The sequence below is a fragment of the Rhineura floridana genome, chromosome 12 (genome assembly GCF_030035675.1).
Source record: "Rhineura floridana isolate rRhiFlo1 chromosome 12, rRhiFlo1.hap2, whole genome shotgun sequence".
NCBI lineage: Eukaryota > Metazoa > Chordata > Lepidosauria > Squamata > Rhineuridae > Rhineura > Rhineura floridana.
This window is the reverse complement of record NC_084491.1, coordinates 12,388,469-12,404,414: the sequence shown is the minus strand read 5'-3', so window position 1 is coordinate 12,404,414 and position 15,946 is coordinate 12,388,469. Positions and strand designations below refer to the sequence as shown.

Genomic DNA, 15,946 nt, shown 5'->3' with positions numbered 1-15,946 from the left:
TTTGATTCAAGTACACATTTTTGCAAGCAATTTCCCCTAATATAATGCATTTCTTAACCATTCTTTGGTTGGATAACTGCTTTGCAAAATTTGGAGATGTGTTGAATGTCAAAGGATGGCTGTGTTTCAGTTTTAATATTTCAGAAACTGCAAATTTGATAAACTCACTTTTAAATGCAAACTGAATTGAATTTCTCCCCTGTCCTAGCACCTCCACTGGGAGATGTGAACAGCCTTTGAAAAGATCTCTTGGGTTGCAGTCCTATGTAAACACCTACATAGGTCAGTATGAAGGTTTTCACAGACCATGTAAGGCAGTCTGTTGTGCAGGGAGATCTTCAAAGCCTCCTCTTTGGTCAACACCACTAGAGCCAATTGTATCTGATAGTCTCACTTGCCTTCTTGCTCTTTCCCCTTTTATAACCCCCTTCCTCTTACATTAGAATCTTCTATCTCCTGCACTTGCAAAAACTGACTGGTGGCCCCATAATATTCTCACATTATCTGCATTATGTCTTTAGCTCATGCCATAGTGACTGCCTGTGTGGCATGAAATGCCGTTGTATGTGTCTGGGTGAAAGAGGAAGTCTCCCCCAAAGACCAAACAAAGCCATGATCTCTAGCCTAGTTTTCTAATATCTCTGGATATCCAGCTTTAGTATTTCCCCCCTACATTGTTCTCTTTACCTTTTCCTAGCCCACATCCTACTCTTCCCTTTGCTTCTTCCAAATTCTGCCAGCTCTGCAGGGCCTTGGTGAATTTAGTTCATGTTTCAGCTCAATAGCTTTCTGACCCAGACATGCTAAAAACATTTTCTACTCATCTCCTATATTTTGGTTAATTATAAGCATAAAGCTCCACATAGATTAAAAGCAAAAGCATTGATCATGTCAGGCTGGTTTGGCCAGGTCTTCACCTATACACCCTTAACAGAGCAAGACCCACTGAATTCAATGGAACTTGCTTCTGAGTGGACATGTACAGGATCACATAGTTAGTAGACTTAAGATGTATGTATACCTCAGCTAGCTTATAACTCATTACGCAATCGTTTCCTGGCTTAATAAGCCACGATGTGCACAAGGTGCAGGTACCTGCAGACAGCCTTTTCCTTTTTTTAAAATTTAATTTTTATTGATTTTACAATCTAAACAGATTCCATTACAAATACATCTGTTAAAATTTAAAAAACATAAGTAGAATATATCTCAAATTAAAAGGTGTATCCAACCTGTTTCCTTTCCAAAGGAAACTGCCACAAACAGCACATAGTACAATAAAATCAAAGATAAAAATAATATCATCAACCCCCTCAACCCACCCATCATGGCAATATCCAAAAAGTAAATTTTACAGACAACCTTTATCAATATCACTTATTTGCAGTTATTAAAGAGTCTCTGACTGGAAGAACCCTTCACAAAGCAAGAAAAAGGCAAAGCAAGAGCCAAGTGTCAATAAAACAATACATTTCCAAAGGGATCAAGAATACAATTACAACTCTCAGGCATTCCAAATTTGGGCATAATGTGTTGGTGCAGTCAGCCTTTTCTTTCCATTTTGCTCCTCCTTTTGAGCAAGCCAGGACTCGGCTCTCAACCATAGCTTCTTCCCATTAGGTGCAAACCCAGAAACAATGATTAATGGCTCATAAACAAATGAGGATATTAAGCCACACTTTAAAGGCATTGGGTTACATTCAGCTAAGTCCTACTCAGAGTAAACCCACTGAAATTAATGAACCTACATTAGTCATGTTAATTAACTTCAATGAGTCTACTCTGAGTGGACTAGTATTGCACACCACCCATTGTCCCCTTCTCTCTCACACAGGAGGAATGCCTTTTCTGAGACCACATCTGCCACAATGCATGCCAGTATAGAAGCTGTGGGGGTCTAGATGCTGCTGAACCACAACAAAGTTCCTTCCGTGATCATTAGCTGTGCTGGCTAGGCTGCTGGGAACTGGGATCCAACAACATCTTGAGCGCCCCCAGATTCCCCATCCCTGCTATAAAGATCGCAACTAGATAAAGCATGTAAAGTGCTCTGAAAACTTGAAAAAACATAAGAAGAGCCTGCTGGATCAGGCCAATGGCCCATCTAGTCCAGCATCCTATTCTCACAGTGGCCAACAAGATGCCTACAGGAAGCCCACAAGCAAGATCTGAGCACAAGAGCATTCTCCCCATCTGCAGTTTCCAGCAACTGGTATTCAAAAACATACCTTGGAGGCAGAGCATAGACATCATGGCAGTAGCCATTGATAGCCTGATCCTCCATGTATATGTCTAATCCTATTTTAAAGCCTTCCAAGTTGGTGGCTGTGACATCCCCACCTACCTATCCTTGCCTTCCTGCTGCATATGAGGGGGGTTGTCTGCCTCTATATACTGTAAAATCTAACCTTTACACCTCCAGTACAACACCTCCAAACCTTTATGTGCAGTATTTTCATTCACAGCCTGGGCACTCCACAATATCCCACCCTTATCTCTGGATGATCCTGGATATCCCAAACACCCTGTGGTTGCACTTATTGCTAGGTTATATGTGAGGCAAACCTTTCCCCCAAGGGTTACCCTTCTGGTATATATGCTGCCACCAGTTTCTGAATGAAACACCTTTACAGTATTTACCAAGAGACTCTGCAAATTGTACATATTTGATTTAATACCATTTCTTATCACGCCATCTCATTAACTGGCATTTATGTGGTAGACAGCAACCAAGTTTAGGAGTGAGTATGGAACAAGATCAACAAAGTGATACTTCATTATTTACGTATGAGTACACTAAAACATTAAATATGGTATAAAGCTCTGTATACATCACTACACTACCTAATTCTCTATATACCTCAGACCAGCCTTCGCCCTTTACCCCCATTCCTCATCTACCAAACTATCCAAACCCAAAATCAAACCAGCTGACCCTCTCAACTGACAAAACCGCCAGTATATTTAAAAACAAACCAGATAATTCAACACCCAATCAGCAACATTCACACCACTCACTCCCTAATACGCCATTTTACTCCTCCCATCTCTACCTACCATATAAGGACATATATTAAACAAACATCAGCAGAACCTGGATAACACATTTGCATAGTCTTGTGATGTCACAGTGGCCATCACTGGCTCCTGTGGTAGCAAATTCCACAGCTTAACTATGCTTGGTATGAAGAAGCACTTTATTTTATCTGTCCTGAATCTTCCATCATTTACCTTCTACACTCTGTACACTATAAACACTATACAACTACAGACCACTCTCTTATAAGAGGCAAGACATAATGGCTGGAGATGTATTTTTGGTTCTCTTAGATTTATTTCATTTATATTCCACCTTGGAATTCATTGTTCATGGGGTCCCCAGACAATCTCCCATCCAGGCATTGACCAGACCCCAGACATGCTTAGCTTTAGGTAGGTGGTTGTTATCAAGTGCTCTTAAATAACACCCGGCCTGTTCTTACGTTAACGTCCAGTTCATAGTAAACCCTAGTCTCGTTGGTTCTCTCTTTCCGTTAGACACAAAAGCAACGGCAGGATATTCTGAAGCTCATTCTTGATGGAGAAAATGTGAGTTTCCTTCTTTCTCTTGCCCCCCAATTATCTTTTTCCAATTGCAGCTGGATCAGTAATAAAGTGGCAAATTGGGAAGTGCAGGAGCTCAGTCACATAGGGTGGCATTCAATTCTAATCCTATTTAGAGTAGACCTATTGAAATGAATAGACATGACTAACTTAACTTCAGTGGGTATACTCTGAGTAGGATTAAGTTGAATATAACCCACTCTCGTGGAGAGTCCAAAAATGCAGGCAGCTCTGTTGGTCCATATATATACATACATGCTCCCTACCCAAGAGCAACTGTACATGGCATATTAGCAAACATATTAGGATCAGCTGACAGTTAGAATAGTTGTTTATCTGATACATGTGACTTGTAAAACCACTGAGCTTTAACAAAAGATCTTCAGCCAGCTGAAATGTAATCTTCAGCTTTTAATTAGAAAGACAAACAATCCTGCAAAGAATTGTTGCCATTTAAACTGCTAGCATGAAGTAGGTGCCCCAACAAAGGAAAGGAAAATAGTATATAGCCTCTGTTTGATTATTCTTTTCATTTTCTGACTTCCTTTATAATAACCTGTCAGGAAAAAGTGAAAGCCACCTCATTCACTTTCCAGAGTACAGAGGATGTGACAGTTACCCTGGAACTCCTGCGGATGATGATGTAATCACTTCTGCACTGGAAAAAATGTTATATAAATTTGTATAAATGAGCAGAGATTGTCAGTGGTCTGAGATGCTGTTGCCAGTGTGTGCAAGAAAGCAGGCTTTTACCCTGCATTGAGATCACTGAGACTTAAGACTTAGGAAAATAAGAAAAGCTACTTTATTTAGAGAAATACATAGTACTTAGAAAGGCATACCTAGTTCTAACTAACTAAGTTGGAGGTGTAATGCCCAGGCTTGGGAATTGCCCTCATGGCTAGCAGAGAGAGTGCAAAGACTAAGGTGTCTCCTCTCTTTCGGACAATCGAAGAAGAAAGGGCGGAAGAAGGAGGGGCAGATAAGCTTCCCTAAGACGTATCAGTCTAAGACGGAAGGAAGTCAGTCAGAGCATCACAGGTAAAGGTAATCAAGCCTATCCATCTGGAGGACCCTAACTCTATCTGCCTTCTGGAACATAAACAAAAGAACAAAACAGGAGTTGCTCTTGCCCCACTTCCAACAAAAAAGTCCTAGAGCTGTGCTCCCCCACATTCCCAGTCTGCTACACTGCTGGGTAGGGGCTAAAGCTCAGAGGTAGAACACCTGCTTTGTATGTCCAAGGTCCCAGGTTCTCAATTCCTGGCATCTCTTCGCTGAGCTGAGAAAGACTCCTGTCTGAAGCCTTAGACAGCTGGCAGGCCTGGCACCAACGGGAAGCCAGTTTGGACCCTGGATGAGGACCCCTCCTTAGGGTGGAGCTCCTGCTCTGTGATCCACATTAATGTTGGGTCATGCGACCCGACACTGCCATGGATCGTACAGCAGGAGCTCGCAGGCACCCCCCTAATATAGGCAGCATTGGTGCCTGCCTAACCTACCTGTCGCATTAGCGCATCAGTGTGTACACCTGCTATCACCCAAGATGGCGGTGGGGGCGTTCCTAAGGGAGTGACACCCCAGCTGCCATCTTTGGTGTTAGCAGGCATATGTGCACTGATGCAGGAAATAGGGTGGGCCTATTTAAGCCCCGTGCCGCCTGTATCAGAGGGGGGTGTTGAGGCATATGGCACTGCGGTGCTGGGGCAGGCTAGTGCCCAAGGGCCCAGTCATGCCTGGCATTGGTCCTGAGAGCTACTGCCAGTCAAGCTGTAATCCAAAACAGCTGGAGGGCACCAGGCTGGGGAAGGTGGACACAGACAATGCTGAGCTAGCTGGATCAATAGTGTACATCAGGGGTTTCCAGTGGTCTGCAAACTTCATTCAGGTGGTCTGTGGCATGTCTACATTAAATATTCATAATGATTTAAATTTATTTTATTGCTTTTATTTCTTATATTGTATCAGTTTGAATTCTATGGAATACAATACAATAAAAAGAAGCAATAAAAATACAATTAAAAATCATACAGCATCTTGCATAGTCCATTACAAACGCTGCAAAAGGCAGAAAAAGTATCAAGTGCTCCGCCAAGACCTTCAGCAATTTTCAAGTGGTCCATGGAGGTGGGGGAGGGGGACGTTTGGAAACCACTTTCCTAGGACACAATATGCTCACTAGTCAAATCAGGTTTATTGACAGACTCCTTTTTCTGCAATCGCTGCAACTCAGTACAAGAATACTTAATTCCCAACAGTGATCATTATACAAGAACAAACAACAATATAACGACAGCATTAAAACAGCAAGTCACAATTAAGTTATCCAAACCAGAAAAGTAGCCAGCGGGGGAGATACATGTTTAAGTGGGACTACACCCTAGTCAGTGGGAAGAAATGGGGAACACACAAGAGTCTATCTACACCATAAACATACATTAGTTTAATACCAGTTTTAAATTATCACAGCTTCCCACTGAAGAATCCTAGAAATTCTAATTTGACAGTGCTGATAAATCTGTTAAACCTCTAGTCATCTGTGCCCTCCCCACAAGACTAAAATGCCCATGGCTTGCTTGCAAAGAGGAATTAACTATCTCAGTCTGGGGCAAGGTCTGGTCCACAGTGCTCTGCAGTACCTCTTTGCCAACAGCACAGTGTTTCAGCATTCCCTTTCAGCTGTCAGCACAGGGAAGCTAGAGGCAGGCAGAGCCAAGGCTGTGTGGGCAGACCCCAGCCCAGGGAACAGAACTGTGAACCTCCTCCCTATTTAACCCTGAGGGGGCCTTTGCCTTTGGAACAGATGAGCAACGCTGTGAGCCTGAAAGAGATGGCCGAGAAAACAAAGGGCTACTCAGGCAGTGACCTGCGGGAATTGTGCCGAGATGCTGCCATGTATCGTGTGTGTGATTACGTCCGAAAGCAGCAAATGAAGCAGATTGCCTGGATGCTACGTGATGGAGACAGTGATGAGGAAAGGTGTGGCTTGCTCATCTCCTATTCCTTCCAGCGTTTCATAATTCCTTTCTGTTTCAAAGCAACAGGTTTTAACCTTGAAAACCCTGAATGGCTTGGGTCCAGTCTACTTGAAGGACTGTCTTCTCCCATACATACTTGCCTAGGCCTTGTGATCATTCATTATCAGAGGGACTTTTCAGGCTCTCCAGCTTAATGAAGCAAGCTGGGTGGTTACTAGAGGGTAGCCTTTCATTGGGGGGTGTCCCAAGTATGGAATACTCCCCAGAGACTCTCGCCTGGCACCTACATCATGGCCTTTTAGGTGCCAGGTGAAGACTTCTGTTCTTCCAGGCACTTTAATTTTAATGAGTATGTCTATCTGGTGTGTTTTGCTCTTTTTATATTGGTTTTAAGTTATTTTATCTGCTGTGTTTATGCTGGCTTTGGATTTGTTCTTGCTGTTGTGATTTTTATGATTTTTTCTGTTGTTCTGTGTACAGTTTTGAATTGTATCTGTAACATAGCTATATGGGCATTATACAAATGGAATGAATTAATAGCCAGAAGGTTCTGGGCTCAAACGCTTTGGCCCATGGACTTTCAGAAGTATGAAACTATGGGTTAAACTCCAATTGTCCAAATCAAGTCCATACATCTAAGAAAGTCTATCAGTGCAATGGAGCAGGGCTAAATTGCAGGAGACAAAAGGTGATTTTTAATGAATATATAGAAACTGTTTACAGGACTCTTTCCAATGTTACCTTTAGCAATGCAGGGACAGTTGCTTTTGAAAAGCTGCTTCCTGCATCACTAAGTAATGGTGGAGATCTGAGGTCATGTAGGAGAAGTCTATGGTGTGGTTCCTTCCCATGCCCTTGTTATCCCTCCTTGATCTGGAGAAACCCAGGAGTTGTGTTGTGAGTCTTACAACAAACATACAAGTTGGGCAGCATTAGAAACACAGGAGATTGTTTCATGCAGAGTCAGACCTTTGATCCACCTAACTCTGTTGTGTCTACAGTGTTCATTGACTGTGGAAGCAGCATTTCAGCCCTGCCAGCATAGCCAATAGTCAGGGATTATGAGAACTGGAACCCCCCCTTTCTAGAGGGACACAAGTCCCCTGTCCATGCTACTGCACCTCCATCAACATCACAGGCAATGGTGGAAGGACCCCTGAGTATGGTCCCTTGCTGGCATTGAGCTTGGGAGCATATGACATATTTGCCGTTGAAATTAATTATGTGGTCATTTCAATTCCAACATGAGTTGGCTACATGGGCTCTGCAGACAGTTCAGTTTACATCTAACCATCAAGTGATGAAACATCAGAGGTGGATTGCACTTGGAAAGACAACATATATTTCTATTTAAAATATTTTTCTATACTGCTTTTCCAAATGGATTTCCACAACTGTGTTAAAAAACAAATACAATTAAATCTTAACCCATCAAGAAACAGGGAGAGTCCATAGGTCAGTGGTAGAGCACACTTGCTTTGCATATAGAAGGTTCAACCTTTGGTATCTCATCTCCAGTTAAAGAGATCACATAGTAGGTGATAGCAAAGGTCTCTCTTCGCCTGAGACCCTGGAGAGTTGCTGCCAGTCAGAGTAGATGACACTGGGCTAGACAGAGAAACAGTCTGACCTGGTAGAAGGTAGCTTCCTATGTTCCTAAATTAAGGCAATTTGAAACCAAACAATGTAAAATAAAACTAATCTAGAATGGCAGATTCAGTTGACTTTTGGAGACATTGAAACTGCAGTGAAGGATAATAGCAGATCTTTTAGGAAGCAAATAATGGAACAGAAGAACAGATCGTTGTGACGCCCTTCCCTGGCTCTCCCTGTCAGGTTCCTACCTGCTCGTGGCTACTGCCTGTCACTAGGCACCACCAGGGACTCCACCAGTCCGGACTGTCCTTTTTTATGGTTTCTCTCTCCGCTCTAGCACAGACCTCACCAGATCCCCCTGCTAGGCAGCACCACCAGTCACGTCCTATGACCAGTATTCCCAGAGACTCTGCCTGAGTCTCTCTCAATCAGGTTACCTCTGTGACTGCGTGCTTAAGCTGTCCCAATCCCTATGATCTATATAGAATGCATATAATTCTGGGTTGCTCTGGATACTTGTGGTGTTATATTCTTCCCTTCACCGCTGCCACCAATTGTTACAGTTTCCCTTCAGCCTTGGTAAGTACCTTGCCCTCCCCTCTGGTCTGTATATTCCCCAGCCAAGGATCAGGCCTCCGGTAAACCAAAATAGTGTTGATTAAATATTAGAAATAACAAGATTACTTTATAGAGGCACATAAGCATATGGTTTCATCTATTCCTGTGATACTTGTCTTAGTATTAATCCGAACTCCACACTCTCCCCACATCCACCAACTCTCCACACAATCTCCTCTCAAAAACCCCACCAAACACCTCTCAAACAACCCACTAACGTCCACACCAGATTCAACTGTCATTCTTCCTTTTATACTCAGCCATCCAAACACTCAGCCAATCATCCAGCATTCTACTGCTCATTTACTCCCCCCTCCTCTTTCATTCCACTTACCACATATCTTCTATACAAACATATATACATTAATACAGGAACATCACAATTGTCTGTTGACGTATCTCAGCGGGCAGCCCATGATCCCATTTTCTCTCTTCATTTTGTGCCCAGGGACCTGGAAGAGGAAAGGGTGCGGCCACTTACCCAGCTTGACCTGTTGTTTGCCCTTGAGAAGATGGAGGAGTCCAAGGGAGTGTTGACTGCTGTGCGGAACTGAAAGAAGCGGCTTTGGACTAAGCTGCTGCCCCATGTAGCCTAGAGACCAGAGATCATCAACTCAGAACAGAATGCAAGGAGGTTACATTGACTGTTCACTGCATTTTAACTAGATGGAGGGCAAAGGGTGAGTGTGTGTGTGTTTGTGTAGTCTTCATAGCTCAGAGGGAAAAGTGTCAGGGAAGGAAATCTAGGCTGAGCACAGCCACATAGGATGGAGTGGGATGTAAAGGACATTTGTCGGAATGGAGAAACTCTTAGGTCAAAAGAAAGGTCAGAGTGGTTTAACTAGAATCAGGCACACACTTGTATGTGGGTGGGGAAAGTGTCAAGAGCTTTTCTACAGGCACAAAGGAAGGGAGTGATCTGGTAAAACTGAGCAAGGGCAGCCACCAGTAAAACTAAGAACACACAGTTTGGATGTATTAGTTATTGTATGAGTGAGCAGGAAGCTGTACTTGTAAAATAGTCCAGCTTATAATAAAAGAGGACATTAAAACAAATGCCTGGGCTAGGCAAGGATTTATTTTTGTTTTCAGGTTTGCTGGCTCCCTTTGCACAACCCACCCTGAACATCATTGTCAAATATCTGAAAGACCATCTCCTTCCCTACAGACCCTCTTGGGTGTTGAGATCAACAGAGGGGGCCCTTTTGGTAGTTCCACCACCCTCAGAAGCTCAAGGGATGGTATTCTCGGAGAGGGCATTCTCTGTGGTGGCCCCTAAGTTGTGGAATTCCCTCCCCACTGAGGTGTGTCTGGCAACTTCATTGCACAGTTTTAGGCGAAAGCTGAAGCACCTCTTTGCTCTATTGACACCTAAGATGAATATTTTTAGGAACCACCTTATTTTGTTATTTTAGGTTATTTTTCATTGTTTTTCATGCTGTATTTTAAAATTGCTGTAACCTGCCCTAGGGGCAGGTAGATAATAATAATATCATTATTTGAGAGTGTTGAAGAAGCTGCGAGCAATGCCGTCAGGAGTCTAGACCAAGAGGCTAGACTCCTAGCAGGGGCACCCATGGCAGAATGGTCAAAGCTGAGACACCAGACTAAGATGCATCCAGAGGAAGGCAATGGTAAACCACCTCTGAATACCTCTTGCCACGAAAACCCTATGAACACAGTATTCAAAAAGCAACACGAGATAGTGCTGGAAGATGAGACCCCCAGGTCAGTAGGCACTCAACGAGCTACTGGGGAAGAACAAAGGACAAGTACGAGTAGCGCTGCGACTAATGAAGCAACTGGGTCAAAGCCGAAAGGAAGCCCAGAGGCTGATGCGCACAGATGCAAAAGCAGAGTCCGGAGTTGTACAACGCACAATAGGAACATGGCATGTGAGAAGCATGAACCAAGGAAAGCTAGAAATTGTCAAGCAAGAAATGGAATGTATCAACATTACAATACTTGGCGTGAGTGAATTAAAATGGATGGGAATGGGACATTTTCAATCAGGCAACTACAAAATATTTTATGCAGGACATGAGAAATTAAGAAGAAATGGGGTTGCTTTAATAGTGAGAAGTGATGTAGCAAAAGCAATTAGGAGCTACAACGCAAGGTCTGAGCAAGTTATATCAATGAGATTAAAAGGAAACCTATGAACATAACCATCATCCAAGTCGATGCTCCAACGGCAAACACAGGAGAGGAATTGGAGAGATTTTACACAGAAGTACAGGAAGAAATCGATCACACACTAAAACAAGATGTGCTGATAATCATGAGGGACTGGAATGCAAAAGTAGGGAACAGAGAAGAACTAGGAATTGTGAGGAAATGGAGCTTAGGAGACAGAAATGAAACAGGAGAAAGACTTATTGAATTCTGTGAAGCCAGTAATTTCTTTCTTGCAAGCACATTTTTTGAGCAACCAAAAAGATGACTGTACACATGGACATCACCAAATGGTTAATATAGGAATCAAATTGATTATATAATTGGTAGCAGAAGATGGAGAAGTTCCATACCATCTGTGAAAACAAGACCAGGAGCAGACTGTGGTACAGGTCATGAACTGATCGTATTGAAAATCAGAGTAAAGCTAAAGAAGAAGAACAAAGCAATCATAATGCCAAAATACAATTTAAATAACATCCCAGAAGAATATAAAGATCAAATAAGGAACAGATTTGAGGCTTTAAACTTACTTGACAGAGAACCAGAAGAACTATGGACTGAGGTGAGAGACATTATCAGGGAAGAATGCAAAAAGACAATACCTCTAGTTAAAAAGAGAGAAAGACCTCAATGGATGACTGAAGAAACTCTTAAAATGGTTAAAGAGAGAAGGAAAGCAAAAGCAAAAGGACATAGAAACACACCCTAAATGCAACAGTACAGCAACTAGTACGTAGGGACAAAGAAAACTATTACAATGGTTATTGTATAGAAATACAACAAAATGGGAAGAACAAGAGCCCTATTCCAAAAGATTAGAGAAATGAAAGGGAAATTTAAACCACGAGTAGGGATGTTGAATAATCAACAGGGGAACACACTGACTGACCGAGATGAAATAAAAGGATGGAAGCGATACACTGAAGAACTCTATAAAAGAGATGCAAGGATGACTGATTCATTCACGGAGGAACCATATGATGAAGAACCAGAAATTTTAGAATGTGAGGTGAAAGCTGTTCTTAAAATTCTTGGAAGAAACAAAGCACCAGGAACAGATGGCATACCAATAGAGTTGCTACAAGCTACTGAGACTGAATCTGTCCAAATTTTGACAAAAATCTGTCAAGAAATATGGAAAACTAAACAATGGCCCACATACTGGGAGCGTTCAATATATACCCCAATTCCAAAGAAAGGGGATCCCAGGGAATGCAGTAATTACCAAACTATTGCCTTAATATCCCATGCAAGTAAAGTAATGCTCAAGATTCTACAATAAAGGCTCTTACCATATATGGAGCGAGAAATGCCAGATGTCCAAGCTGGATTTAGAAAGGGAATAGGAACCAGAGATTATATTGCAAACATACGTTGGATAATGGAAAAAACCAAGGAATTTCAGAAGAAAATCACCCTGTTTTATAGATTACAGCAAAGCTTTTGATTGTGTAGATCATGAAAAACTATGGAATGTTTTAAAAGAAATGGGGGTGCTACAGCATCTGATTGTCCTGATGCGCAACCTATAATCTGGACAAGAGGTTACTGTAAGGACAGAATATGGAGAAACCGATTGGTTCCCCATCGGAAAGGGTGTGAGACAGGGTTGTATTGATGAAGGTGTGAAAATTGGAGGGAGAAATACCAATAATTTAAGATATACAGACGATACCATACTACTAGCAGAAACCAGTAACGATTTGAAACAAATGCTGATGAAAGTTAAAGAGGAAAGCACACTAGCAGGACTACAGCTGAACGTCAAAAAGACTAAAGTAATGACAACAGAAGATTTATGCAACTTTACAGTTGACAATGAGGACATTGAACTTGTCAAGGATTATCAATACCTTGGCACAATCATTAACCAAAATGGAGACAATAGTCAAGAAATCAGAAGAAGGCTAGGACTGGGGAGGGCAGCTATGAGAGAACTAGAAAAGGTCCTCAAATGCAAAGATGTATCGCTGAACACTAAAGTCAGGATCATTCAGACCATGGTATTCCCGATCTCTATGTATGGATGTGAAAGTTGGACAGTAAAAAAAGCAGGTAAGAGAAAAATCAACTCATTTGAAATGTGGTGCTGGAGGAGAGCTTTGCGCATACCATGGACTGAAAAAAAGACAAATAATTGGGTGTTAGAACAAATTAAACCAGAACTGTCACTAGAAGCTAGAATGATGAAACTGAGGTTATCATACTTTGGACACATCATGAGAAGACATGATTCACTAGAAAAGACCATAATGCTGGGGAAAACAGAAGGGAGTAGAAAAAGAGGAAGGCCAAACAAGAGATGGATTGATTCCATAAACGAAGCCACAGACCTGAAGATCTGAACAGGGTGGTTCATGACAGATGCTATTGGAGGTCGCTGAATCATAGGGTCGCCATAAATCATAGTCGACTTGAAGGCACATAACAATATAATTATTACTACTACTACATAGTGCCACCTATGTACATAGCTCTTTACAAAGAATAGGTATTTTTCTTAATGTAGCTCATGCAAAAAAGCTGTAGCAAGTTGTAGCACACCTCCTTTGCAGGATTATACAGAAAAGCATTCAAGATCTGTAAATACAGAACTGGAAATATTTCATTGCCTTTTTTGCCATGGCTGCTTCCTCCTCACTCTGAAATCTGGTATCTGATGGAAGAATTTGCAGTCCAGATCATTCTGTTTTTTCCTACTTTGGAGCTCATTTTGAGTGCTCCCAGCTGAGAAGCTATGCACCAAAACATGCAAGCAGGTGGGGAAGGTCCCAACTTCCATGCTTGGTTGTGCGTCTCTCCTGCTGCTGCATTTTTAAAAAAAGGGGGGGAAGCTTTCAGTGCTGCCCGCTGGATCCATCTACTTACATTTGAGCACAAAGTTTTTTAAAAATAGCTTAGTAACTATGCAGTGCACCTGGTAAGCCAAGAAAATCAAGAATGGAAAGGTTGAGATCTGGAAGACATGAAAAAAGGGCACTGTGCATTTTCCTAGAGTGTCTCCCAGTTATTCTTCAACCTTTCCCTTCTCAATTACCATGGCAGCTTACCAAGGTTTGTGTGCAATCCGTAAGGAAAACAAGTCAGCCGTCACCTGTATCATTCTGCCAAGAGATAAAATTCTCCTTATCACAGATTATCAGATGCAAATGTGTAGCAAAATGGTTGCCTGCCACCACTCAATAGCTAAGAAATGCAATGGGATGTACAGAGCAAAGTCATTGGAAGAGGATACATGGCCACGGAACATTTTATTTCACAGCATTTTCTAAACTGCTTAATATTGAACAATCTATGAGCAATGAAGCAAAAAAGGGCCAACTCAACTTGTCCAGGAGACACACACACATGCATTATGACATCACAGCCAGAAAGACTCACTGCTACCAGAGTTCTAGAGCAAAGAGCAAAAAGGTAATGAAAAGAAGGTTAAGTGTTTACATCCCACAGTGGCCTACTGGCAGGAGGTATCAAGGAGACTGCTGCTGAAGGATTTCAGAGTCCAAAAATCCAGCTCCAAGCTAACCTTGGCCAAGTCACCAAAAGTACATCAGTGCTGGAAAGAAACACACTCCTTAAGCAAGCATCAGCTGCCTCCTTTAACCTGCAACGTTCTCATCTTCCATGCACGTTATATGATGGGCAAACAGCACACGTCACAGATCCTGTTCATCTAAGTACCAACATCCAACTGGAGGTTATAAAAAAAAGCCTCTAAAAGGAGAGTTTGTATTTGTCCCTGGTTGCCAGGTACATCTAACTGCAACACATTCTTAAGTCACAGAATGACTGTCTGGCAGGGGTACATCAACTGCGTCATGAGAGACGGGCTGTGCTGGGATGCAGCAGTCATCTCTATAGCTCAGCAGCAGCTCTTTGGTGCCCACCAAGGTGGCCTTTTGGCCAAAGTGACCAAGTTAGAGATCCAAGCTCTCCTTGGTAGGAACAGAGACATCCTCCTCACACAAGGGTTGACCCTTGGTGGCCTCAAGTGTCTGGTCATACGTGACAATCTCTATACAGATGCCCATCAATACACTATGGATCTCCGGACCAAGCTGTACGGGGACAATGGAGACAGCTGCACCCATGCCATCACTATCGTCCTGGTCAACCCTGTATGCCTAATCCTCATTGGCCAGAAAGGGATTCAGGGAGGGACATTGAATATGAAGGCTTTTCAGATTGCCCGGTATATCAAAGACAACTTGCGTCAATAAATGTGTGCTGAGCGACCACCACACTTCCTTTACTGGTACAACTTCCAAATGGCAACAGTTTCCTTTCTCTCCTATCCCTTCCCCTATTGTGAGGCATGCTTGAAAGGAGAATCGCAACAGCTGCTGGAAGAGCTCAAATCCCACAGGAATGTTGGTAAAATGGTGGAGGTCTAGGTGGGCCAAAGCAGGCAATCACCAAGCATCTAGCACAGCAAGCAGTGGAATTAGAATCACAACAGTAAAGCACAGTTTGTGCTATAAAAATGTATGGCTAAAGATATGTATATATTGAATTTAGAATGCTCTCCAGCCTTTTCCCAACCTCATTGTAATGGACTGAGCAATAAACCGGTGAGATTAACCACTGATGTTGGCCCACAGGACTTCGGCTCTCTAGATAATCCCATTTTAAAAGATCCTTTCTAGAGGGTATCTTTCACTTTGGCATTTGCTATTGTTGCAGGGATCCATCTGGATATAGAGAATTGTCATCACTTCAAATAAACTTGGTTATTGGTGAAATCAGGAATCGGACAAGTGGAGAGAAATGTATCATGAGTCAGAGGGGTGATTCAGCACCGTCCACGTTATTTATGTCTCAAAACTGTTATTGTTCATTCAAAGCAAGTCTCGGCACATCCTGTGTGGTTGATGCCCATCCATGCTGAAGCACAATGCAAGCTGTCTCCTTCCTCCAAACTGCAGCAGAAATGCCCCTGGACCAAAGCGATCAGCAGAAATCAAATGAGCAAC

The 15,946-nt window shown here is 42.5% G+C and overlaps 2 protein-coding genes across 5 annotated transcripts in view; both read left to right on the top strand.

Annotated features, from left to right (window-relative positions):
- Positions 1–9,835, top strand: part of LOC133368664 (outer mitochondrial transmembrane helix translocase-like) — a 49,045-nt gene extending 39,210 nt beyond the window's left edge. For 2 of the 4 annotated variants that reach the window (XM_061593153.1, XM_061593152.1), the window contains exons 8-10: positions 3,538–3,588; positions 6,407–6,582; positions 9,244–9,835. In XM_061593153.1, the coding sequence (XP_061449137.1) occupies positions 3,538–3,588; positions 6,407–6,582; positions 9,244–9,349 (333 nt within the window). In that variant the 3' untranslated portion in view covers positions 9,350–9,835. The remainder of the gene's footprint in view (positions 1–3,537; positions 3,589–6,406; positions 6,583–9,243) is intronic. The other 2 variants (XM_061593155.1, XM_061593154.1) reach the window with 1 other exon arrangement.
- A 4,923-nt stretch (positions 9,836–14,758) lies between these two features.
- Positions 14,759–15,193, top strand: LOC133368749 (profilin-2-like). The gene has a single exon (XM_061593364.1). The coding sequence runs from the start codon at positions 14,759–14,761 to the stop codon at positions 15,191–15,193; it is 435 nt and encodes a 144-aa protein (XP_061449348.1).
- Positions 15,194–15,946: the final 753 nt, after the last annotated feature.

Excerpts from the sequence above, each read along its gene's own strand:
- LOC133368749 (XM_061593364.1), top strand. The coding sequence starts at position 14,759 with ATGACTGTCTGGCAGGGGTACATCAACTGCGTCATGAGAGACGGGCTG.